At 39.8% G+C, this 27,908-nt stretch overlaps 1 protein-coding gene across 7 annotated transcripts in view; it reads left to right on the forward strand.

Annotated features, from left to right (window-relative positions):
• The window catches only part of App (amyloid beta precursor protein), a 240,414-nt gene extending 216,721 nt beyond the window's left edge, over positions 1–23,693 (forward strand). For 4 of the 7 annotated variants that reach the window (XM_003467185.5, XM_013149772.3, XM_005002496.4 and 1 more), the window contains 5 exons: positions 2,882–3,103; positions 8,901–8,954; positions 15,390–15,490; positions 18,548–18,694; positions 22,741–23,693. In XM_003467185.5, the coding sequence (XP_003467233.1) occupies positions 2,882–3,103; positions 8,901–8,954; positions 15,390–15,490; positions 18,548–18,694; positions 22,741–22,842 (626 nt within the window). In that variant the 3' untranslated portion in view covers positions 22,843–23,693. The remainder of the gene's footprint in view (positions 1–2,881; positions 3,104–8,900; positions 8,955–15,389; positions 15,491–18,547; positions 18,695–22,740) is intronic. The other 3 variants (XM_013149773.3, XM_013149774.3, XM_013149775.3) reach the window with 1 other exon arrangement.
• Positions 23,694–27,908: the final 4,215 nt, after the last annotated feature.

Here is a 27,908-nt window from a genome sequence, read left to right on the forward strand (position 1 = left end):
AGGGAATATTCAGAGACTAGCAGACAATGAAGAGACTGTCACAATTATCTAAGAAAAAAGTAATGATGGTCCAAGATGGGAGTGGGCATGGAAAGTGAATGAGAAGTGGATGAAAGAATTTGGAAATAGAATGTAGAATTCACTGGTGTTAGTATGAATCATGAATGGATCTAAAGATATTGAGCTTGAGACTGGGTAACAGTGGTGGCTCAAATGTAATTCTATACCTATGTTTGTGGATCAGAGGGAGATCTAAGTTAACATATCCAGCAAACTCCTAAAAACAGAGCAGGGAGATAGTAGGAGATCTCATAGTTTCCAGCATAGATGTGATTTCCAAAGTGGAAAATTAGAGACACAAGAAGGAAAACATGATGTAGAGACTGAAAAACAAATAGCAAGGAGAATCATTCCAAGCCATCATGAGGAAGATTGGTACTGGGTGTACAAGACAGAAAATAATTTCTAATACAGGAGGAATATGAGTAATAGTTGTGTTAGCTTTTCATCACTGCAATAAAATATTTGACATAAAAATGTTACAGGTGGAAAGATTTATTGTGGCTCAAGTTTCAGAGATGCTTAGGCTGGTTCCTTTGCTGTGAACCTGAGGTAAGACAGAACATCGTAGTAGGAGGAGATGGGGAGGAAGGCTGCTTACTCATGGCAACCAGGAAGCAAAGGGAAGGGCCAGGAATATAGTGCCCAAGATTATAACCCATTCTACTAAGCCTGACATCCTAAATTTCCATAGCTCTCAAAAATACCATCAGATTACGACCTTATCATTAGATTCATCCGTGGATAGAGTTAAAGGCTGCATCAGTGAATCACCTCCAAAAAGCTCCAACTGTGAAGGTAGGAGAGTTTGGGGGACACTTTAGGTCTAAACCATAACAATGGAAATCAAGGGGCTGGGGATTTAGCTCAGCGGCATAAGCACCTGCCTTGCAAGCAGGCAGTCGTGAGTTCGATCCCTGGTACCGATAAAAACGAAAAAAAAAAAAAAAAAAAAAAAACAATGGAAATCACACAAAGACTCCAAGATCAACGTGGCGCTGGGTTGAGTCAAGAGCTCTCTTACTGATGAGGGTTGTTTTCTCTCAAGACAAATATGTAAGCCACAAGGATCATTCCCGAATGTGCAGACTTTAAGATAAATACTTAACAAGCACAAGATTTATATAAAGCCCTTGTCCATTTAATTTATTAAATCAGACTTTGGCTAAGTTATTGGCCATTACCTGTGACTATAAGACATGAAAAAGTTGAGAAGAAAGCTAGAGGAAGCCCTTTATCTGTATGGGAAACATCATTGCAAGCATCAAGTAGAGTTTTATATTGGTACCACCATAAATATGTAGATATTATAACTCAAGTTAGACTTCAGAAGAACTAACTGGGATTCTACCATTTAAAAAATATCCTGCAGTAAAACTGACTATAGAAGAATATTAATCACATATTTTAGTGCTGTCCCATCAAATTGTTTTAATAGGTATATTTAAGCAAAATTTTAATTTTTCATAGATAAAGTGGTATTTTGTCAATTTAAAAGAGAATTGGAAAGATAATAGTAAAATGCTACAAATCAAATTTAAATCCTGATTTTATTTTCATCATTCTCTCCAGTACTAGTATTAATAACTGATTTAAAATATATAATGCAGTAAATTCCTGACAGATATAATTGGAAAATGGGGCATTGTACTTAATTGTTACTAATATCACATACATCATCTTGGATGTGTGATGTTAAAATATACAAGAGAAAAATCTGGTTGGCCTTGATGAGGTATTAGGAGAGTTATAAAACTTGTAATCATATTTTTAAAGCAGAGATTACTCTTAATACAAAGTCACATTTAAAGATCTTTTTACCCAGCTGGACATGGTGGCATACTCCTGTAATCCCGGCACTCAGGAGGCTGAGGCAGGAGGGTCACTGCAAATTCAAAACCAACCTGGGCTACAAAGTGAGCCCAAGGCCAGCCTGAACTGCATAACGAGACCCTGTCTCAAAAAGACCAAGACAAAAAAATCTTTTTTACCCATAAAACTTGTTTCAATAATAAAACACAATTTAGGAGTTTACACTAGACCATCAGAATTTCAGAAAAGTGAATGCTGATCCATAAAGTTGATTTTTCAGTGGCTATTTTTTAAAGGGGAGATACCAACAGTATTTTTGGGAAGACAAAACCTGCAGAGAGGGAAATCGAGATAAGATGTTTGGTCTTTAATCACATGGTTAATGCTGGGAAGCAGAGGGGCCTCACACAGAGAAAGCCAAGGACAGCTTTGTGCCCTTGGGCTGCATCTAGAAAGACAGAGGGGACTCGTGGAGCATGCAACATGAGGAAGCCTTTGGAGAACTCATATTTTTCAAGACAAAATAATGAGAACTGCTTAGGAATAGAGTATGCTGCATGGCGTGATGCTTTTATTACTATACAGGTGTTCTGGGAAGACCAGGGAACCATGGGATGTATCTTTCCATTTAAAACAGATTGTACCTTGCCTGCTGTTGACACCGCCCCCCAAAGACCACACAGAAATACACTCTTAATGTCTTTATGATTATCAGATACTTTGGGAAGCTGAATAGAGAAGGAAATGGCAAATCAGCCTTTTACCCCAGGGGAGGAGCATTGCAGCAATTCAGAACATTTTCCAGCTTCCATTCTCCATGGGTTCAAATCCCTCCAGGGGCACTTACTGAACTCTCAGTGACTGTTTGAGTTGCTTAATCTCTGTGTACCTCAGCTTTCACATCTGTTCCAGGGAGATAGCAACGGTTCCTACACTGTCTAAATAGGAACTGCCACTGCTGTTTTGATTGTCATTTTACTGACCAAGGAAATGGTTTGGTTTGGTTTAGATGAGCTGCTCCAGAAAGAACAGAACTACTCAGATGATGTCTTGGCCAACATGATCAGTGAACCTCGAATCAGTTACGGAAATGATGCTCTTATGCCTTCTTTGACGGAAACCAAAACCACCGTGGAGCTCCTCCCTGTCAATGGAGAGTTTAGCCTGGATGATCTCCAGCCCTGGCATCCTTTTGGGGTAGATTCTGTCCCGGCCAATACGGAAAATGAAGGTAAGGAGCCCCCTGGAGGAGCAAGATCTCTCCGCAGGGCCTGTATGTGATAATCTTTTATGTTCTTGAGTGGTGACTTTTTCATGCAGTGATAACATTGTCATTTTAATTTTACTTGAAGAAATAAACATTAGGGGCTATTACTGTGTTAATTATTAAAATTATGTACCTATTACATAAATAATACTGAATAACTACTTAGATTTTTCATGCTACAATGCAACTGGTATTTGTTGGCCAGTGTTCATTTTGTAGGTGGTGAAAAGGAATGATTATGCTAACATAGAACACTTTTAAGTAAAAGGCCTGTTATTTCCCAAAAATTCAGGTTTACACTCTGAGGAGGACCCTGTAAAAAAGGGGATTCATAATGTATTATTCAATTCAATACCGATTCTCTATATGGAAATCATATCTAGAATAACGTTCCCTATTCTATTCTGTTATACAGAACTGGGCATGGTGATGTATGCCTGATATCCAGCCTGGGCCACCTGGTCAACCTCACTTCAAAATAAAAAAGAAATAAATATGTAATAATAAAGAGTGGATACATAAAAAGAGTGAATGCTGGCATACTGTTTTAATGACTATTCTTTCAAATGAGAAAATTGAGGTGCCAAAAAACTAAATTTTTGCCTGGTGACTTTTGGTAGGAATTTTTTTTAAGAAACTTTCTCACTGACAGGTCTTTTGTTGCCTTTAGAATGAAAAATATAGTATTTGAGTTGTATGTATGAGAGAGTGGCCTAAATAATGCTGACCATCTTTCAAGAAAACAGGTGATCAAATCAAGGCTAATCCAGTTTGCCCCACAGAGAGAGAACTGATGGGACCTGTATAATAGAGATTTGACAGACATTAAAATAGTGTCTTGGCTGTTTATTCATACATGAGAATTCAGATTTCATTCTGTGTTAAAGGCAAAAATAGAGAACCAAATATAAGTAAAATATAAGTTCACTTAAATAATTTTGTAGTTAGCGATTTAAATTTAAGACTGCTATTAAAATTAAGAAACATTTTGCTCCAAAATTTTGTTCCTGTGATAGCTGAGAAAATTAACATTTTCTCTGCCAACAGACTTGTGCACCTGGATGGTACACTGTTTCATGAGGATTTCTTAGGGATTTCTATGTAGAAAAAAACATATTTGAGTTCATTTTATCATTTTAGAAATATAAAATTATAATCACATGAATATTTGACTTCTCAAAACTAGTAAATGATTTTTTACTTCTTTTTTTTCTCACTAATAACATGTTTTTAAAGAATCTAAAAAGACTTTTATTTCTTGCTCAAAGTAGCAAATTTTGGTAGTGGCTTCATATTTGTACTGGCTGAAATGCAGTCAGTATACACCGCAGCCTACATCCAAATCCAGTATTAGACCTGAAGTACAGTGGGCAGGTACTTTTCTTGAACCACTGCAGCAAGCTCTGGACAGACTGTTTTCACACCATGAATAATCAAGTCAATCTGTTTTGCTTAATTTGAAAAAACAGGCACCTTATAACGTTACCATCAGATACCACCAGGAATATGGACAGAAAAATTGAGTCTTTGATATTGATAAAGCTAACCCCAGCAGGCACTGTGGCACACACATAATCTCAGTTTAGCCCAGCCTGGCCAACTTAATGACCTAGTGAAGCCCTGTCTCAAAATAAAATGGATCTTAATGCTAAAGTCTCAGTTATCAATACTGAATATAATAATAAAAATAAAAATACTCCTATTCATGTAGAAGAGAAAAATTAAGAACACTTGATTATTAATACCTGGATAACTGTTTTGAAATTGTCTTGTTACAATGTTAGTTGTTTCATTTTTCATAGGAAAGATATTCTGGCCATTTAAAATTCTTGCAATTCAGTCTCTGAGATTTTTTATGAGAAACATCTCGTTTGATTTTCTAAATCGAATGCACACTGACTGCTTGTCACTGTGATACCAGCCCCCAGAGACTGTGTACATGTGACATTCACCATGCCACGCACACGCACAAAAGCTTCTGGATATTGCCAAGATGCCCAGGGCGCAAAGTTATTAGTTTCATACCTCTGGATCTTTGATCAACATTCAGTTGTTCCTTTGCCTCAGCTTCAGAAAAAGCTGATATTCTTGTTAAGTGAAGATCTGTTATTGATAAACAGCAGTCTCATACGAAAGTCCTGGGAGAATTCAAGGATACAGCTCAGTGGTAAGAGTTTCTCTAGACTGCATGAGGTTCTGAGTTCTTGCCCTGACATCATCAAAACCAAAGTTCTTAACAGTTACGAAGCAGTAGTACTTAACACCTCAAGAGTCTTGCTTTGTGGTCCTCACTTTTACCAGACTCAATGCCTCTTTTACAACTAATATTTCAAAAAGTTGCTGAGTGATCTGTATGGGTCTGTGCAGCTGGGTCTAGGGATTTGAACTTCACTCATGCCAAATAAGCGCACCCTACCACTGAGCTGCATATATCTCCCTGGCCACAATCACTCTTCAAATAAAATTGGGTGGCACAATATAGGGAAAGATCAATAAATCAGTATACTGGGCATAATTGATTAAATGTGTTTCAGTATGTTTGTGCTTGTGATGACTAGAAGAAACAAGTCAGTGATTGTCCCCATATAGATACAGCTGCAAACTGACGTAGGGGGCTGTTTCAGTGATTTAGGCTCCACATGTACCAAAGCATAAATGACATGACTTTTCAAAATAGTGAAAAACTCTTGGGAAAGCTGTGAATAAAAGTCCTTCTTCAATTTACCCAGTAGTACACTCCTGAAATACCCACGTTACATTAAAAACTGCAAAAATGCATTGTGTTGAATAGATAAAACTGAGTTAGGGTCTGGATTTGCATTGTCTTAAATACCTGTAAATCCAGTGGAATGTTAGAAAACCGTGTGGGTGTGAGATGTGTTGGGATTGTTCTATGTACAACGTTTAACATCCTTGATCACCACCTGCAAAATGCCAGTACTGTCTTTTCTTTCCCTAACGTAGTGACAACCAAAAACATTTGAGCATTTCCCACCATCCCTATTGGATAGGGAGTACCACTCCACACTCCTCAGCAGTAGAAATCTGAGTTTAAATTCCAGCTCTACTGTGTCATTACAGGCAGGTTACTTAGCATGTCTAGCTGTCTACAAAGTAGGGTCGCTTTCATTCCCAGTTCCAAAATATGATTTGAATATTAAATGAGATGGTGTGAACAGTGGAACACAGTTCATGTGCAGGGGTAATTATTTGTTTATTTGTTTTAATGGAGCCAGAATCTTCCTAGAGTGACTTACCATCCTGCATCCAGATGAATCTAAACACCAGTGTGCCCTTAACATGCAGGAGGATAGCATGCCATTTAATGACATAATCTTGAAGACATCTGACTTCTTCCCTTCCCATCTCTCTCTTCTCCCTTCCCCCAGAAACTCATTCCTTATTCTTATTTCTTGTTACGGATATGTGCTCACACTACGCTATTTTAAGATATCTGAAGTTCTCAGAGGATTTCCTTTCATTGTCCCTGCAGACCTTAGCCTCATAAGTTCAAATACCAGAAGTATTTTGTTTTTCCCAAGAACAATTGGTCAAGTCCAGAGGAGGGTCTGACGCCCAGGCATTCACTTAATTTACGTTGAAAAAATAAACATACCAAAACACATTATTCCAATATCATGAAATTTTCTATTTTTTAGGGCAAAGAAATTTATAAGCATAATCTCTTTACCCAAAGATAACAAGTAATAGCATTTTGAAGTAATATCTTTCAGAATTTATTTTCTGCAGTGACAACTGTGGACCACTGCTTTACTAGTTGGTAGTTTCCTCCACATAACTGTGCATACGTAGGCCCTAGAAAAACCTTACATCGTGATAAAGCTGATGTGCATCAAGAATGTGATTTGCCCAAGATCACGGGAAAATAAAAGGTGGTGTTAGCAGTGTATACTGAGACCACCAGCACTCATCTTGCATTTAAACCATGAACACAGCTGCTCCCTCTAAGATGGATACACGTTTTCTAACGATGTGACTGTCAGCGTGAGGGACCAGTGCCGCTCTAAGGCACTCCGTTGGCTACTGTGAGTGTGGCTTGGTGTGTTCTTGCAACTCATCCACACTTTGGGCCACTCGTAATCAGCAGATCCTCAAAAAGTGTGATAATCCTTCAACTAATCCTTCAGCAGATCCATGTTCTAAAGAGTAATAAAGTCACTCAGTACATGTTGCAGATGGGAAAAAAATTAAAAAAGATGAAATGCAGAGACGCTGCATCATCACTGAAATGCATCTCTAGTTCCAGAGTAACTATGTCTTATTCTCATGTACAAATAAAGTACTACTAGGAACCATCATCCCACCCAGAAGTACTCATTACAGAATATTTAATAAGAAGATATTTAATAAATGCAATTTTGTAGTATTTCAAAATTTGTGAAGCAGACTAATAATTATTTATTCCTCCCTGCAATTGTAAGTTGCAGGTATTATTTTTATTTTCCATATGGAGAATCAGTCTCAGAACCTGCTTGTCTGGGATCGGAGGCCTTGTAAGTGCCAGGCCTGGGTGGAAAGGCCGCCGCCCTCCTCTCTGTCCCACCTTACTGCCAGTGCCAGCATGAGAAAGCTTTTCTCTTTCGGTCCATCCAGATAGATTTGTGCTGTCGGAAACAGGGTCTTCTCAAATTTTGTATCCTGAGCTCGCTAGCACTGTCTCCCTCCTCACTATTCCTGCCAATGTGTGTGATATTCAAAATTGCTCTGGGTTCATAATCCCTCCCACAAATCCCCCTCACGAACATCAGTAGGCCATGCACTTGCAATTCCTGATCTCAAAGCCAGACTTGCCTCCTGTCAACATCTGTGCTGATGTTTTCTTACCTTGGCACTTGCCGGGCCTTGCCAAATCTGCTGCCCCCTTGGCTTCATCTGCCTTTTGACCATTTGACTAATTCTGAAAGCTTTATTTCCTACTTCCTTCCCAATTTCTTCAAAGGGCAGCCTAAGCTCAAGGAAGTGTTTTCCGAGGATGAGAAGCACTTGGGACATGCCAGATAGTGGTGAGCAGTGTGGGTACTGTGGTGCCGCGACCTCCCATTCTCTGGGTCAGACCCAGAACACATACAAAGGAGTAACTGTGAATGCCAGCAGACATGAAAGGCAATGCTCTCATTTCAGACTATCGTCTATCCAGTGACAACAGCCTTTAAAAAAAAAGACAGAAACTTTGTGGATTACCTCACCTGTCCTCAGAGGAAGGAAAAATTCGATTCACTAAGTGGCAGATTTTGTGGTGAGACTTTGCTCTCCTGATAAACTCATCTTTGCATTTTCTCTCGAGATGCAACAGGAATTTTTTGGTAGTCAATTAACTGTAAAAGATGATAAGGTTGGACAGTTTTTAAAAAAAAAAAATAAAGGAGGTATCTTTGAGGCTCCCGCTGGCTGGGTATAACCTATTTCATTTGTAGTCAAAAGCCAAAAAACTATCTCTAAACTAGCTCGGAGGAAGAGCCACCTTCCCCTACTCTCTTTCTTTAATGTTGCTGCATATCCTGGTGAGTGCTTTTATGCGAAGACTAAGGAGATGGATTGGCACATCACGGCGATAAGCCTTTTGAAGTGGTGCCCCTCCAGGTCCTTGAAGTCCAGGATTAGCTCACTGAGGGCTTTTCCAGCTGCTCCTGGATAATAACGTGTTGATTGCATATGCTTTTCCTTGCTCTGTTCAGAAGCCACCACTTACCATCTTGATTTGTCTTGTTTGCTTTCTGTGTCTCTTGCTTCCCGTGTCCAGTTGAGCCCGTTGATGCCCGTCCAGCGGCCGACCGAGGACTGACCACTCGACCAGGTATCTGACCCTTGGCTCCTACCTCTCAGCATTTTGTGCTTGAGCTTGAGCACCTCGGCTCTCCTTCTGCATGATAAGCCTCTTTACGTTTTACTTGTTGCAGAGTAGAATTTGCAGTGACCTTAGAAACCAAACTTAGCTTTTCCTTGGGCCTCCTTTCCTAGCTTCTTAATTAAGTGATCTATTTTTGTTTCTGAGATTTCTGAGAGTCCTTCCAAATTTTGAGTTTTCTTTGCTTTTTTTACTTCCCTCCTGTGCCCTCCCCTTTCCTTTTTTTAAACAGAGAGAATTATATGGAGCCTGTCCTCAAAAATAGAAGCCCACACAAGTGCGCTTCTCCAGTGGCAACTTGGTCTCTGCTGTGAACATTTCTTTCCTTTCTTGTCTGATAGCCACCTGGATCTTTTTCTAACTATTGTGGGCTCAGACTTCAGTTAGTTCCTAAAGTAGATGTGATTTCCTGAAAATATCAGAATTGTTGTATCTCCAGAGCCAGAAATACTTTTTCTCTTTTGTGGGTTGTCTATTCTTATTCTCCACGAGTGGCTAAAATAACACAACAGATGTATATGCATAATTTTGCACATAATCCCTTTATTTTTTCATATTACTTACAGATTCTGTTAATACCAATGATACTTTTTTTTTACAGCTTCCGAAACAGTACAAAAAAAAATGCATTTTCACCCTCTGTTTTGTAATTAGCCTATGGCTAGAACTGAAAGAATAATGTCACACCACGGGAGACACACTTCCATACCTGGTATCACCCAGCGGATAGTAGCCAGTGCACTCAGTGCATCAGAGTGCAGAGAAGTTACTGATTTGAAAACACTGTGACACAAGTCTTCCCATATTTACTTCCTTCTTCATCCTCATTATACCCCCCACACCATAGTCAAGGAGCGAAGGATTCAGCTTCTTTAAAGACATCAACACCTAGGGGTCAGCTTTCCCTCCCTGGTCAGACACAGTCAGCAGCAGGACTAGAAGTGGACCCTATCTGTCTTGCTGCCGGCACAGGCGTGAGCCATGGCTGCCGTCAGCCACATTGCAGATGAAGACTTGAGCGCCCTGGTGGCATCCTCATGCTCTCATGTTTGAGTTACAGTGGCAGCAGACACTGGAGGGACACGCTTTGGCAGCCCATCTCACTGATTTCATGAGTCTCTTGTCTGGAGGGCTTTTAAGAGAAATTTAAATTACAGGAAGACAGAGACAGCTCTGGCTCTCCTAATGACCTCCTTATTGTCACTGTCACGTAAATGAATTTCAAGGAGCTAGCAGTTGATGTTCCTGTTGTGTTCAGCCAACTGGCGAGGCCCACACCAATACCCATTAGGCTCATAACTGCAAATGAAACCAGCTTGGGCTGGTTTTCTGCCTTTGACTTCTTTTTCATGGTGCTTTTCATTTTATTTATAATAGAAGTCATACTTTTCATCTATGAACATAAAATAGAATGGAGAAACACTCATTCAACCAGTTTTTTTTAATGCATTGGACAAACTGGACCTATATGGTTTATATGAAGCAGAATAATACATTCCACCAGCTGATATTTCTTACTTTCAATCTAATAGGAAAAGGGTATTTCTATACCCTTGCAAGCAGAAATAATCTCTTTGAAGAGCAAAAGTAGAAAATAAATAGCTAATGAAATTATATAGGTTGGAGAGAAAGCCATCTAAAATCTTTATGTAACAGTAAGGGTATTTTCTGTTTTGATGTTTCACAAAGAGTAATGTAGCACATTCTGTGGAGAGTGGAAAGATATTAAATGGTAAGACTTGCTTGCAGGAGCTTGAAGCACAATAGAAGAAACATACTTTGCATATTTAAAAAGAAGAGATGGAGTTTTAAAAGTAGAAAAATACAAAGTTTACATAAGCGTGAACAAGGATGTTGGTACAATATGAGCAAGTATAAATCTAACTTGGGTGTGTTAAGCAGGGAACTTATTGGAGACGAGCTTCCAGAGATGTTGAGACAATTGCAGGCATATGGATGAGCAAGGGAGAGAAAGATGCGAGAATGCCCAGGGCCAGGCACCACCTAAGACTTGTATCCTCCCGTCACCCCACCAGAAGGTTGCTGTAAATGAGAAAAGAATGTTCAAATGTGAAATGAGGAAGATTCTAGTTACAGTGCACTTATGACTAGCAGTATTTTCCGGATGTGTGTTAGGGTACTTATGTGCTATTTTGTGCTTGTAGTGAGTTTGTCAGGGATTTGGACTAAGTCCCCCTACATTCATTTTGGTTCTTGATCATTGCATTTTATGAGACCACTCTTGAACCTCATGCCAAATCGTATCTTTAGACTTTCCAACCTTAGAAACCCTTTCCAGGAGTATCCTGTGTCATTATTTTTGAATAATTACTAATGTCACTCAGAAACAAATAGAGAAAGATTTTTGTTTTTTTCCAGCCAATGCTATATAATCATGATAAGGAAAATGACTAACATATTGAAAAACAGAATGTTGTAACTTTCTAGAATACAGAATCACATAGGAACCACAGTAATAACAGTGGTGATTTCTGGGAATTGTGGCCATTACAGCTGTGCCAGCTGGCTTATTTCCAGGGAAAAATAGACTCTGAAGGACAAATGATAAAAAAGGACAAATGATTAAAAAAATGTATTAGCAGGCTCTTCACATGGCATAGAACGCTAGCCTTTCCATTATGATATATTATTGTTCTTCTTCAGTCCTAATAAGGGAAACCAAGTTCCTGACCTCCAGCCATGTAAGAGGTGTTGTAAAGGCCAAGCATGATGGCATATGCCTGTAATCCCAGCACCCAGGAGGATGAGGCAGGAGGATTGCCATGAGTTCAAGGCCAACCTGAACTGCGCAGCAAGATTCTGTCTCAGAAAAGATGTGTCACAAAGAACATACCTTCCTCTGCCTCCAAATAGTTGTCTATAGACTCTTCCAGTCATGAGTGAGGGAGAGATTGCTGGAGACATCAAGGGGGGACCAGCTCAACTCAAAAAAGGCCTTTTGTAAAACTATAATCAAAGTTCCCTGCCGTGTATTTTAAATACCCATCACATTTCATTATATCCAGTATCAGCTTATTGTTGGCAATGTTTTTATTATTAAATTATTAAATTTTCCTTTTTTAGTGAGATTTGCTTAATATATTGTCTACTAAATCACATGATAAGCGAAAGTGAATTCTGCTGAAAGTCTCTGAAATTAACAAACCATACATATCTATTATATATTGTACTGAGTTTTATAGTTGTTTATTTTTTTTCAGTCACTAGACACATTCTCAATATCCTTTCAGAAAGGACATGAGCTTATAAAATTATGAATGGCGAGCTAATTCTTTAATTTGTGTGAATGTGCGTGCCAAAAGTTGCTCCTAAATTTTGATGGGAAGATTATTCCAGAAAGTTTTCATAAATCTCAAAAATATTAATTGTAACTATTGCATTGGTAGGTCCTGCTGCTCAAAAAAAAAAAAAAAAACAAAGAATGAATTACCAAGAAGTCACCACCTTATAAAAGGGAAAATCTGGGATTTAAAAGGATGTACAGGAAGATAAAAATATACAACCAATGAAAATTTAAAAGGCGTGTGATCTGTGTTAGGTTTCTGTCCCTGTGACAACATACCTGAATAAAAGACTTTAAAGGAGGAAAGATATGTTTTGGCTTATAGTTTCAGAGGTTCCAGTCCATGGTCAGCCATCTTCATTGTTTTTAGGCCTGTGGTAAGGCAAAATTATCATGGTAGGAGGTATGGCAGAGGAAAGCTGTCACCTCATGGCCAGCCAGGAAGCAGAGAAAGGGGAAAAGAACCAAAGAATCCAAAAGCAAGGGATCTGGGACTAGACTTCGTCTCCAAGTTGAGGACCTATGATCCACTCTTCAATTAAGCCCATGTGCTATTTCCATCACCTCCCAATAATGCCTCCAAATTATGATCTCCTCAATGGAGTGTATCACTGATGGTCAGAGTTCTCATGATACAGGCACTGCCCAAAAATACATCAACAACTGAGCCTTCAACACAAGCCTTTTGAAGGGCTTAGCTAAGCCACAACAGTGTCACTACCCTATAAAAAATAGTTTCAGAAAGGTTGGAAGACTAAATGAGTAAGAAATGTCTGAAAAATGGGAATAGTTTAAATAAAGTAAATAAAAACAGAGAGCACTGTACTTCTCATAGTGGAGGATGGAGGGCTAGGTCTGTCTTGCCAGACAACTACAATTAACAAACAGGAGAGAAAGGAAAATTATTCCTACTTTTATTGCGTATTTCGTCTCTATTAAAGAGAATGAGCCTCTTATTAAAGGTAATTTAAGCCCACAATCGATCAAGATGACAAGAGAAAACACTAGCCCTTTGTATTTGTTATCCATTGCAGGTAAGTCCAGAACTTAACAGTTTAAAAGAACAAACATTTAATTTCTTAATAGATTTACTGGTCACAATTTAGGCCTTGGTGTAGATGGGTGATCCTCACCTAGGATCGCTCATGAGGTTGCAGTGAAGATACTGTCAGAGAGTCTGATTCCAAGATGGCGCACTGACATGGCTGTTGACAGCAGTCCTCAGTACCTTCTTATGTGAAGTCTGTAAGGCTACTTGAGCCTCCTTGCAATCTGGCACTTGGCTTTGTCAACCATCCAATAATCAAAGAAAGGAAAACTCAGTGTCTGAAGTCATGTGTTCTAACTTCTGCCGTATTTTCTTCAGATAGAAGCCAGTCACTACCTCCAGCCTACATACAAGGAAAGAGAATTAAGTTCCACACCTTGAAAAGAGTAGCAACAAATTTGTAAATTTGTTTTAAAACCGCATCTCTCTAACCAAGTCTACCTTCTATGACCCAGACAAATCCCAGGCTAAGGGAGCTTGGAGGGTGGGGGGCAAATAAAACCATTGGCCCATGGTCTTTGAGCACTCTGGAGGACAGAAAAGTAGACAGGGAAAGTGTACTTCTGAAAAGGTCTCCTTTCAGGGAAGAAAGGTAATGTCACAATCTACAAGCCCTCTGTAGATTCACATGGATGGAACGTCATTTGGATGAATGGATGAGTTATTAAGTGACAATTTCTTGAGAAGCTGAACAAGGAAACAGTGATACATATGAGAGCCGGCGTGGGGTCCCTAGATCTTGTCACATTTTCTTCACTTTCTGCTAGCATAGGCTGCACCGTTAGATGCACATTTTATGATGTGGCCGTGGTATTTTTCAGTGTCAGCAGGTATGTGACAAGTTTCACAGCACCTTGAAGACAAGATTAGAGGAGTGATTAGACCAAGAGCAACAAGCTGGGTCCCCAAGAGCTGGAGGACTCAGAATGGTTAACCCACGAAAGAGGCAAGTCAGCAGGAACATTCCACGTCTCCCTGAGTGTCTGATACCCTTGCTCCAGACTGCTGTGTGGAAGGGAGAGACTGGCTTGCTCAGATTCTAACCAATCCCAGGGGTGCAAGTTATAGGGAAACTGATGTTGGCTTACTGTAAGAAAGGCTGTTATAGGAGGTAAAACTGTCTGAAAATGGAGACAAACTGACAGCAAAACTGAGAATTGGGCCCTGTGTGGAAACATTATTTAAGGAAATGATTTTAGAACCCCTTCTCATTCTAAAATTCTGATTTTTGAAATTTAAATCCCACAACATGGGATCTAATATATATCCCTGCTATTTTTGTTTTCTCTACCTAAAAAAATGCCTTTGTATTTTATTTTTAAGCCTCAAATTATTATTTCAATAATGAAATTCATTGTAACAGTTGGTATAAGAATCATCGAGCAATTTGTAGAGAGAGAAGAATCAATAGGTTATAAATTCCATTAGTCTCAAAGAAGCATTTTAAAAATTATGTACTGTATTTTTACACTAAGCAGACGAACCAGGTATATATGATATGTATAACTGGAACGCCTAACTAAATACGTAATTTTCACAATGCTTCACTTTATAAACACGTGCATAATTTATTTGTAATTACAGCCAAGCCTTGAAGTAGCAGGTTTATTTTACCAGGTAGTTAATGCTTTTTTAAAAGCCCTGTATCATCTTTCCTAAAGTAATGAGAGCATACGAATACAGACACATAATAGACTAACTAATAAGCCTGTAAACCAAGCCAACATTTTCTAGGAACAAATACTTGCCAACCTCCCAACCAGCACTGATCTGGTTTTTTGTCTCATCAGTAAAAGGCAGTAGAAGAAGCTTTACGTTCAGATTTGTTTGGTCTTTAATTTCTTTCTATGTGGTAGTTAGCAATTTAAATTCAGGGTGCCATTTTTCTTTTTAAAAAAAAAAGTTCTTAATCCATTTTCCTCTTAACTCCAGACCTTGGAAGAAGTTTTTGGTAGCCCTTTCCTCATGATGTTCCTATTAATAGATAAAACTCATTGATTGTCCTGTGCATCTTAACTCTGCTCTCACGCAGGTTCTGGGTTGACAAATATCAAGACAGAGGAGATCTCGGAAGTAAAGATGGATGCAGAATTCCGACATGACTCAGGATATGAAGTCCATCATCAAAAACTGGTATGCAAAACAATTTATTTCTTTATGCTGCAGCTTGTCTTGCAGGTGACAAAAAATGTAAACTCTTGATCTTCCTGTGCCAAAAATCAAATTAAGGGACTATGCTATCATTGTGGAAACCTGAAGAAAAACGCAGTGGTCCCTGTATTCCTTCTGACTAGAAAGCAACTGAGCCCACACAGTACTTAAAAGTGGAATTCATTTCAATATAGCAGCCACATAATACCTTGCACTGTATTTTCTAGGGAAATAGATTTATATATGTGAGCATTTCTTCTGAATATCAGAATGCTTTAAATCCCAGTACTTTCTGAGCACCAAGAGACACTATTTGATGCACTAAAATTACTAAAAATATTATGTAAGATTATCTTTGGGTCATGTACATAAAGTATATGTGAAACATAAAATGAAATGTATGGTTAGAGTTGGATACTAACCCCAAGATACATGAAACATTTAGATAAGGAACTTCTCACCTACAATAGATTTTATTTCAAGAATCATAGAGTTTCCAGTAAACCCATACTTTATAGCTTGCTTGAGTTCCCATCCACGGCTGTCTTCCTGTGCTCCTTGCTCTGCCCTCCGCCCTTCCACCTTCCTTCCTGATCCATCCTCTGCCTCCTACAATTTCAGTTCTGCTGCGAGGAGAAGATACAAGGATTCTGCCAAGTTGGGTGGAGGTAGGCAGGGCACTGTGACACCCTGGTTTCCCTATAGTGAATAAATATGCTTCCTCGTGTTAGATTTGGAATAAGGGAAAGGGCAGGCAGGCAGGCAACTTCAGTAGTTTCATAAAATCTTCACCCAAATTTAGATAAATTTAGAAATTTAGATAAATCATACCCTGGGTTTTGTTCGAGTTCCTTCCATGTTATCGGTAGACACAGCGAGGGAATTAAATTAATACAAGGAGATGGTTTTATCACATAGTCAGTATTGAACAAAAGATGATAATAAAATTCTTGATAGCAATATTGAAGAGTATTCGCAGACTCTTCTTCTGTTTTTATGTTTTTGCTCCTTTTGAAGCAGCAAGTATCTTTTCAACATTCATAAAGTTCACAAATCCTAGTATTAATCTCTAATCCCTTTATTGGACATCTTTTGCCTCTAAATTATTGCAGCAAATCTAAAACTGACTCGGGATTTAGATTCTCATGAAACTCCCATCATCTTGGTCCATAAAAAGACATTTAGCCTTTTGGATCCTGATTTTCATTGGCAGATTAATCTTGTATCAATTATTGTGCGATGAGGGTTGTTTTTGAAATGGATGATGCTAAAGAGTTTTAAAAGAAAACGAAAAACTTCTGAAGGATTGGGAGCTAGTGGAGCAGAACACTGAAGATTAATGTGCAGATTCACAGTTCCTGGAGCCTGGCTGCTATAAGCCTTTCTGCAATAATTACACTAACTGCTCTAATGCGACAGTGACTAATGGTGGCAGCAACAATTAAGGGAATCAGCTCCCTCTACTGAACTAGTTGATAAGATAATGTACTATAATTAGTACAATGAATATTACAAAATTATAGTAGTTTCTTAAAGACATAGAGATATGTCCAGACTCATACTTATTCCTGATTACCTCACACTGCTATCACTAGCTAATTAATGATTTCCTTTTATAAATATGTTGAGGTAGCATATTTGTTTAGTAAGAGGACTAATTATGAACAGTTTCTAATTTTGTTGCAGATAAACCGTGAGTAACATCCTTTTAGAAATTTGCTTTATCTGCCATAGTCTGAATTGCCTTTTCAGATTGCTACAGTGATGGTGTTTTTTTTGTTTGGTTTGGTTTGGGTTTTGTTTTTTTTTTTTTTTTTTTTTGTCTTTTTCCTTTTTATTGGTACCAGGGATCGAACTCATGACTGCCTGCTTGCAAGGCAGGCGCTTATGCCACTGAGCTAAATCTCCAGCCCCCTACAATGATGGTTTTAACAGTGAAAATTTGACTGCCTTCAGTCTCTCCTGGAGAACTATTTTCACTTGCTTACATAAAGTGGTGCATATTGAGTAATAGTTTTTCTTTCTCGATGTGGCGTGAGATGATCTTATATAATAAGATAATAGAAGTTGCAGTGTGCATCTTTCATTCTATGTAGTTAAAGCAGGAGAATAATGACCTGCTTTTGTAAACAATGTGAACAAATGTAGTGCATTAAATCTGTCATATGAACAGGGGCTGGGGCTTTAGCTCAGCGGCATAAGTACCTGCCTTGCAAGCAGGTGGTTGTGAGTTCGATCCCTGGTACCGATAAAAAGATAAAAAAAAAAATGTTTTTTTTTTTAAATCTGTCATGAATAATTTCTTTACAGTGTCCTCCAAATTCTTTTCATTCTTAATCCAAGCAAATACCAGGAATAAAACCACATTATAAATTTTAGTTTCTGATAAAACATACTAGGAAATCATGAGGTGCGTGTAACAAATAGGATCTCTCTACCTACTGTTCCTTCACTTGGAAATAACATTATGTTTTAAAGTACATATGCTACGCAAGGTTAATTAGAATCTTTCTGAATTATTGTGGCCAGAATTAAATAATGGGAGGCCTATTTTCTTTGCCTGCTTAGCTCCTTCATGTCAGAATGCTTATTGCTATGTCTTGAACATGTCCTTCCAAAGAAATGAGGAATCTGCAGGTTTAAAAAGTATCTGAGGTGACATCACTTAGAGCCACGCTTCATGCCTCCCATTTAAACTTACTGTGGACTGAAAAAATGCTAGCGTCCTTTTATCATCATAATTTCTACCATTGTAGCTTTGATAGACCCAGGAGCTGCCTTAGACTGCTCATCAAATGTTCACTTGTCCCAGGGTTTCAGCTCCGCAGACTGTTGTGTTGACATGTGGGAGGCCAGTAGACTTCCTAGAACTGGGGAAGCCGCGTGCTACTCATTGCTCTGCAGGTTAAGATTGTCTCTCTTCCTGACCACACAGCTGAGAGTGCAAGAGTGAATTAGGGCAGAAGATGTATCGAAACTTTCCATCTCATCCAGGTGGTACCTATGCTTAACACTCTTGCTTCGTGATTTGTTTCCTAGGTGTTCTTTGCAGAAGATGTGGGTTCAAACAAAGGTGCAATTATCGGACTCATGGTCGGTGGCGTTGTCATAGCAACAGTGATTGTCATCACTTTGGTGATGCTGAAGAAGAAACAGTACACGTCCATCCATCATGGTGTGGTGGAGGTAGGTAAAGTCAGAGGCAGTGTTTGCAAGTGAGGATTAAAGAGAAGAACATCGGGAAATTATGCTGTTGTCTAAGAGTGCTTCTTGTTTGGAAAAAGAAGCAGTATTTGCCATGGTGCTTAGGTTCCAGCTCTTCTTTTCCTGCTTTGGTTTTCATTCACTTATCTTTTGTATTATGATCAAGGCATTAAGATTGCATGTTGTTCTGTCAGTTTATAATTTGCATTGAAATTACCAAAGTAATTCTATGACCATGAGAGACTAAAAAACTATGAATACCTTGAATATTTTTAAACAAACAAATCAACAGCAAAAACAGCCTGAGAAATAGAAGATAGAAGACTTAGGTGAATAAACACATCTATTCGTAGATTTTTTTTTTTCCTTAAATGTTCTGGCCTCTTAAAAACCAGGTAAAGATAAACAGTACTACTTTTCAGTAAAGACTTTTACCATTGAAGTTTTGCAGGAAATCACACGGTGGCAAGTAGTGCACCAAAATATGCACGATTATTTTTGGAGATACTTTTCAGCCCCTTACCCTGTACTTCTACCTAAAAAAAGTCTTTAAGTTTCAAGTTGTTACTGGTGCAGTAGCCCTAGAGGTAGCAAGAAGACACGCAAGGGACAATCCCAGTGACTGTACCATCACACTGCTTTCGGCTCCCCACAGCCCAACCCAGCAGAAAGGTACGGCATGGAAGTATGGATAGCACCAGCAGAATACAGTAGCTGCAAGACTCAAATACAACTTTCCTAATTCATGACGCAGGGAAGAAAAAAATCATAAACTCATTTTTTACACTAAAAATGCAGTTTTATTGAGGAAAAAAATCACAAATCTCACAGTATATGCAGCTTTTCAGAGGACTCGGTGGTCAAACTGACCCCCTTATTTGTAGACGCTTTTCGGAGGAGGTGACTGTGCTTCCTTCGTGCCACAGTAGTGAAATGATGGCCCTTTCTGTGCTGCTCCCAGAGGTGCCCTCTGTTTCAGGCTCATAGTGGGAGAATTTTATCTCGTCTACCTCAAACGGAGAATCTTAGGGGCCAGGGCTCTGTTCTTTGGCCTTAGTGCCATTCATCAAGGGACATCCATTAATGCACATCTGGGGGTTTCTAGCCAGAATAAAAGTTAAATACGGTGTCCAGGCTCACATCTCCACCCAGATACTCTAGAGATGTGTTGGGGGTGCACTGGAAACTAAGGAGACCCAAATAGAATTTTATCTCTGCCATCTGATTGCTGAACTATAAATTCCTCTGGATACAGGGAAGAAATAAATGACTCCAGAGAACTGAGTTTCAGGAAGAAAGGACTAGGAATGGTACATAAGCCTGAATATTCTGAAGTCCTTCTCAGGGGCCGGGGGTTAGTTTTGTTGATAAACCACTTTTCCTGGAATGCACATGGCTCTGGGCTCACCCCCGGCACCACTAAAGAGGGAAAATATCCTACTCAAAGCTGTGTGAGAGGAAGGGGATCTGGTTGTCCGAGCTCAGTTTGTCACAGCGCCAGCTGCAGTACCGAGTCGGAGCTAGGCTGCCGAGCTGAGCAGGGAGCCCAGGTCTCAGGAAGAAGCAGCACCTGCACAAGGGCCACATGCAGGCCTCAGTGCCTTAGTGACTTCTGCTGTCCCATCCCTGCAGTCAGGAGAGAGGGGTTCAGAAGTGGTACCCCTGTGTGTCTGCAGCAAGTGACAGATATTCCTGCCTAGTGAGGAGGTGAACACTCTGTCCCTCATGTCAGTGGCTCATCCTTTCCTCCAGAACAAGCACTCCTGGCTCATGCCAGCCCATGCTCAGCTTTGAGGGAAACAGGTTTCCAGTGCTGGTGCCGGCGGGAGAGGAAGGGACCTCTAGGTTGTGGTCTCCAGCACTGTCGCAGCTTCACCTGCGGAAGGACTGGTGGGCTTGGCTGACTGAAGGGGAAGGAGGTTTTCTATGGACTAGAAGTCAGTTTATTGCTTTTGGCTTGAAAGCACCTGAGGATAAAAGTTACCAACTCCCTGTTCTGAGCTGTGAGGGCTAAGTCTCGGCCGGAGTGGCATCACGGTGGCACCACGCAGCTGCCCTTGCAATGAGAATCAGCAAGGAGAATGGAGGCCAAGGAAAGACAGGAGAGTTAGCTGCCTGGATTGCACACCAACCGGCCTGCGAGCCCTGGGTGTCTGGTGGGGCTGTCTTAAGTGTTTGGCTTTGGAGTTTGAGGAGGAGGATGAGGAGGAAATTAAACTGTGTCCCACTGCCCGCAATGAATGCCAGGAACTGTTGACAGCCAGGGTCAAGGTTGAGGTGCCTCCTGCAGAAAATAAAAGTCCTAACAGTCAAGCTGCCGCATGCATGATTGGTTTTTTTCTACAGCTTCGTGCTTAATCTCCTAAGCAAGGTAATTTTTTTAAAAACCTTGCCGTTCTTTGAGTTACGGAATGGTATAGAGCAGTGCCACAGACGGGCCCTGGCCATCCGATTTGGAAAGTGAGTGAGCTCTCCTGTGGGTGCTAATCCTGAAGGATGCTGTTTGCCTTGCAAGCCTGTGGCTGATTGCACAATTGCCAATTAAAGCCAGGTGACCTCATCTGTTGACAACAGTGCAGATCAAAGAAAGGAGGGGCTGGGATAATAGTTTCTCCCATGAGACAATGATTCTGAGCATCCTTTGGAGCCATAACGTTAGTCCTGACTCCTGGGTAGCATTTATTGTGGCCTAGAAAGGAAGCCGCTCTGGTAGGACACAGTCTCTTGCTGTGAGCAAGGACTTCAGAGTCCAGGCACACAATGGAGGGGACACGAGCATGGCAGAGCCATGCATGTTCAAGACCAGATCACAAAGTCACTCCGTCTGTGAGGTGGCATCAACCCAGGGAACCACCTGGCTCTATCCTTAGACCTGGCATCTCAGCACCAAGGACAGAAGAGGTCCCTAGGAAGGAAGATCTGTACCAACTGCCTGACTCTTTACGGAAAATAGGCTTCTTCATTGTGATTATTTTCACATGGATTCTTTTCATTATCCTCCAGTAGTTTTGAAGAAGAGAGGTTTTAAAAATAATAATAATCTTTTACTCACTGAGATTGAAGTACCATTTCTCTGTGTACTGGGAGAGATTCAGCAGAAACAAGAATGGCTCCTGCCCACAGTGCAGTCTGTGGAGTGCAGAGGCCCACACAGCCCTGCCCAGTCCTGACACTGAGGGGACAGCGTGATAGCTAGTGACATATCTAAAGAGGAGAACTACCATGTTACAGAGTGGATCTCTTTGAAAGCTTTAGCTGACCATATTTCAGTGGTATCTTACTGTTCAGTTAAATGTATATGAATATGTATAAAATTTAGGACATCTTGTCTTTGCTGTGTTCCACGCACACACTCGTGGAAATAATACCTGCTTTGAGATATATATGTTTTAAATACAAGATTCTCAGGCCTAATGTTTTTGCAGATATAAAATTTGGTGGAAATGGACAGATAAAGTAGGCCCACAAAGGCACTCGGTATTTAAGAAATCAAGCATTTTTTTCTGGGAATGTGGAGATCTGAGGGTCACCTATAGTGTACTTAACTTTGCTCATTGCTCTCCATGGTGCTCTTAGATTTTTTTCTCTGCCAGCTTACAGTCAGATCTTCAAGTAGAACAGTCTTTCCAGGCTGCTCAACCCTTTGCATCCAACAGGATTTACCCAGTTACTATTAGAAGGAAGAAGGGAAAGCAACCATTGGGCACTTTGCAGACCTGAGTATGCCCAGCAAGGTTCTGGGCGCCACCTGGTGCCTACGTGGAGCATCTGCATAACTGGAGACAATCTTTTCCCCTATTCTGGGAGGTGGAGGCTGGAGGATCACAAGTTCAAGTCTAGCAAGACCTCTGCCTCAAAATAAAAATTTTTAAAAAGAATTTTCTTAAAGTGCTCTACAGGGGGATAAACCATGGGTGTTCTGCAGTCTTTCCAAAAGGAGAACATTGTGCACTTTTTACCACCTTCTTGGTTTCACGCACGCTCTTAAGGGGCTGATGGATGTCTTAACCACCCTGCTTGCTTTTCAGGTTGACGCTGCTGTGACCCCTGAGGAGCGCCACCTGTCCAAGATGCAACAGAATGGCTACGAGAATCCAACTTACAAGTTCTTCGAACAGATGCAGAACTAGACCTCCACCACAGCAGCCTCTGAAGTTGGACAGCAAAACCATTGCTTCACGACCCATCGGTGTTCATTTCTAGAATAATGTGGGAAGAAACAAACCCTTCTGTTTTATTATTTACTCATTACTGCCTTTGACAGCTGTGCTGTAACACAAAGTAGATGCCTGAACTTGAATTAATATACAAATCAGTAATGTATTCTCTCTCTTTACATTTTGGTCTCTACACTACATTATTAATGGGTTTTGTGTACTGTAAAGAATTTAGCTGTATCAAACTAGTGCATGAATAGATTCTCTTCTGATTATTTATCACATGCATAGCTCCTTAGCCAGTTGTATATTATTCTTGTGGTTTGTGATCCAATTAAGTCCTACTTGAAATACGCTTTAAAAATCGATGGGGATGCTTCATGTGAACGTGGGAGTTTAGCTGCGTCTCTTGCCTACGTATTCTTTTCCTGATCACTATGCATTTTAAAGTTAAAACTTTTTTTAGTATTCCAAATGATTTAGAGATTTTTTTTTTCCATGATTGCATTTTACTGTACAGATTGCTGCTTCTGCTATATTTGTGACATAGGAATTAAGAAGATACGTTTATTTCTTTGTGCCTGTTTTATGTGCACACATGAGGCATTGAGAATTTTTTGTCCATAAATCTTTGGATCTTTGATAAAAAAAAATCCCTGTTCATTGTAAGCACTTTTATGGGTGGGAGAGAGGGAGTGCTCTGCTGGTCTCAAATTACCAACAATTCTCCAAAAACTTTTTTCTGCAGGATTATTGTACAGAATCATTGCTTATGCCATGATAGCTTTCTACACTGTATTACATAAATAAATTAAATAAAATAATGCTGGGTAAGACTTTTATTTGAAAGATGACTATGGATATTATAGCAATTTGAGGTAGAGAGAGGAGAAAGAGGCAGATCTAATTTTCTTTATCCAACCTAAATATTTTACTTATGATCCTAAAAGAAGAAAATAAACAAAAAGGCAAAATAAGGCAATTGAGAAGGAATACCTAGAGAGACCCTTCTTTAATTTCAGTCTTTAATTTGAATAAAATGGTGTTTTATGCAGATAAATATTTCTTGGAGGAGCACTATCGTGCTGGTGTGAATGATTCTACAGTAATAATCTTGATTTGCCTAGTAATCTAAAGACTAGTAAATCCTCTCACTGGGCATTCACACCTAATGTGTCTTCGTAGTTGCTTATCTGAGTAGGAAACAACATGTATCTCCCAGTAAAACATTTCACAGGCATAATCACCAGTTTTTACTTGTTCTAAAATATTGGGTTGCTCTATATTGGTTCTTAAGTTCATCCCTAATGAGAGACAAAATTTCCAGGGGAGTGAAAATTAAGACCAGCTAAAGCAGAGTTCCTTCGTCTGGGGATGACACATAATTTGTTTGAAAAAGTTTTGTGTTGTAGGAAACCAAGCATTGCAAGATAACTACTTAGAAGCATCTACATACTTCTATACAAAAATTCTCCAGATACTGCCAAATGCTCCTTCTAGGAGCAAAGTTCTCCACTTGAAAAACTATGGTTTAATAATCATGTACACAATTTTAATTGAGGAAGCCAAAGTTCAGGCTCCTGTAACGCCACAGGAGAAGCACAGACATTTGCTTCTCCAACCAGATGAAGAAGATGCAGATGTGGGCGCCAGCATGGTTGGGTCCTAGGAGGGGCCTCTTACTGGTTCACAGATGGCTGCCTCCTTGCTGTTTGCTCACACAGTGGAGAGAACAGGCTCTGGAGTTTCCATCTCACATGATCATTAACCTCATCAAGAGGACTCAAGTCAGGGGCTGGGAATTTAGCTCAGCGGCATAAGCTCCTGCCTTGCAAGCAGGCGGTTGTGAGTTCAATCCCCGGTACCGATAAAAAGGAAAAAGACAAAAAAAAAAAAAAAAGGACTCAAGTCACGAGGCCTGATCTCGTGATGACCTCCTAAAAGTCCCACCTCACATACCATCATTAATTACTAGAGTTTCAACATGCGAATGCGAAGAAACACATGCTCCATTCCTAGCTGGATGGAGAGAGAACACATGGTCCCCCTTTTTTTTTCTGTGTTTACCTTGGCCTTAGGAAAACATAAGAATAAATCAAGCACATTTAAGCTTTAGATTGAAACCTTTTAAAACTAAAACACTAAGCCAGAAAAATCAAAATTAGTTCATTGTGTTACTACAGAATGAACAAATTTCAGTTAAAGCTCATCCATGTGTATCCTATTTGTGTGAGGAAGAAGTTATCTCTTTGGCTTTTTCAGCAACAATTATATATGACCACTTCATGAATGTATGTATCAATTATTGTTCCATTTTACCTAGCCCAAAGAAAGGTAACTTGTGGATTATGGGTTATTGGAAGGGGAGAATTAATGCTAATATAACAGTACATTTCCAATAATACCAATAATATTAAACTTCTCATAGCAGTACTCTATGTGACATAGCTCAGGCAACACTGGATTATTGTAACTACAAGCTTTAACTTTGATGATCTCAAAACAAAAAAGTATAAAATGCCTTACAATATTTCAGTAGAGACATGATTTATATCTAGAATGTCAGCCAAAATTCTTGTATTTGGAGCTGAGATATTTGGAAACTGACTGGGTCATGGGTTGCTAGTTCATGGATGAATGTACTGTTAGGAGGTGAGGTGTGGTCAGAAAAGGCAGGTAACAGGAGGGACATACCCTTAAATGATGTATTCTTGTCTCCAGCTCCTCCCTTATTTCTGTTTCCTGGCTACCATGAGGTGAGCAGCTTTGCTGCATGTGTCCATCCACCATGCTGTTTCTGCCCTGGAACCAGCTTACCATGGACTGAATCCTCCAAAATTACAAGCCAACTTAAACCTCTCCTTTAAATTGTGAATGTCAGGTATTTTGTCCCAGCTACACGAAAGCTGACTGATATGGAAAATTGGTACCAAGGGTGGAGTCATTGCTATGATTGTACCTAACCTGTGTACCTAGTTTTCAGGAGGAGTTTGGAAAGGTTTGGCTCTGCAAGTGAAAATACTGTAAGAACAGCCTAATGGGTGGTTCTTATCAGAGCTCAGAACATCAGTGTTGATAGGAATGCAGATGGTAAAAGCCATTCTCTGAAGGTTTTGGTTGAGTACAAGAACTCTACTGGCAGTTGGACTAGAGGCCATATATGTGATGATCTGGAGAAGATTTGTCTGCACCCTCAGTCTAAAGGGACCAGGCCACTGCTGGAGTTGGTGACAGAATTTGGCATGATCAACATGTTTCTGATTTTTCAGACATGCAGAATGCAAGTGCTGGGGGCTCACAGGAAGGCCTGAGAGGCAAAGCAATTGCCCCTTGAGAAGGCAATGCCTGAAGATGTGAAAGTGAAGCCAAAGTGTGGGGGAGGCCCCAGAAAGTTGTAGGTGCCAGGAACATGGATTGTCTGCTAAGGAAAGCCACAGGCAGTGGGCAAATCCAGCTCAAGAGAGGCCATGTGGGCTACAACTAGCAAGGACACAGGGCAAGGGCTGCCCAAGCCTTTTGGGGTTCACATCTGGCCACACACTGCCCCTAGTGCTGGACATGAACTTACAGGATTTAATGTTTATCCTCTTTGGTCCAGTTATTTCCTCTTCCTTGCCCCCACCCTTTCTGAAATGAAAATACTTACTCTATCCCATCATATGCTGGAACTTCTTTTTCTATTTTTCACAGGGACTCACAGATAAGAGTTTGCTTTGAATTTGTCTTTTTTTTTTTTTTTTTTTTTTTTTTCTTTTAGAGAGAGGGCCTCTGTATAGTTCAGGCTGCCTCTGAACTGACTATGTAACCCAGGCCACCCTCAGGCTTGTAGCAACACTCCTACCTCAGTTTCTGGAGTGCTGGAATTATAGGCGTGCGCCACATTGCCCAACAGAGACTTTACTTTTCAGGACTGCTGAAACTGTTAAGGCTTTGGCAACTCTTAGAGGTGGACTAAATACATTTTACATAATGAGCAGGATATGACCTTTGCAGGGCAGGGCAGAGTGCTAGTTTAGATATAGCATGTGCCCCAGAAATCTCACTTGTTCACTTTTAGAAGATGATTGCATCACGAGAAGCATTACACTCATCAGTGGATTGATCGTTGGAAGAATATATTCTCTCTTGGTTTCCTGGCTTTGTGGGATGTGCACCGTCCCCCATGCCATTCTGCCTAGTTACTTCTGCCTTGGAGGCATTGATTGAATCCTCTAATACCATAAACCAAATGGAACCTCTGTTAAGTTTTAAGTGTTGGGCATTTTGTTCCAGCTGCAGGAAAGCTGGCATAGTGATAGGATACTCTAGATAGTCTGGGATTCCTCTGGGATAATGCTGCTGAAGAGAATTTCAATACTAGATGCTCAGGCTAAATATCAGTGAGATTTAAGGGACTTTGGTGTGGCTAATGGAGGAGAAATGATATTCTAGTCAAAGTTTTAATTTGTATTTATCTTATGAGTAATGTTGGATTTTTTTCATATGTTCAAGACCTATTTTATAGCTCAGAATTTTCAGATTGTGACTTTAGACTTGGAATTATTTGCAGTTCTGCTATCTAACTTTCCATTTGCCTACTACATTTTTTTCTACCCCTTTCATTTTTAGCTCTCTCAATGTCTCCATTTTTATATTACTTGTCTATATCAAATAGTTCAGCTTGGCTATATAAGCCAACTAGAAAGTCTTTTATAGACAAAATAGGTATGTCCAGTTTTATTGATATAATCATGTCTCTCAAGTCTGGTAAGTTCTATATTATTATTACTTAGTACATTATAATATATTTAGTGCATCTCTCTATTCGGGGAGGACAGGAACCCACTTGCATTTTTTAACTGGGTTTGCATATAGCTATGTGCAAAGTGAACGTGCCTGATCCAAAAATCCAAAATTTGAAGTGCTCTAAAATCTGAAACAGGTTTTGTTTAGCATGTATGTGTATGTGTGTATCTGTGTGTGTGTGTGTGTGTGTGTGTTTATCTGTGTGTGTGTTGTGCTGCTGACCTCGCACATACAGTGGCAAGAATTCTACCACT

This window comes from Cavia porcellus, unplaced genomic scaffold, assembly GCF_034190915.1.
Source record: "Cavia porcellus strain 051 isolate PalLab524CR breed Dunkin Hartley unplaced genomic scaffold, mCavPor4.1 scaffold_7, whole genome shotgun sequence".
NCBI lineage: Eukaryota > Metazoa > Chordata > Mammalia > Rodentia > Caviidae > Cavia > Cavia porcellus.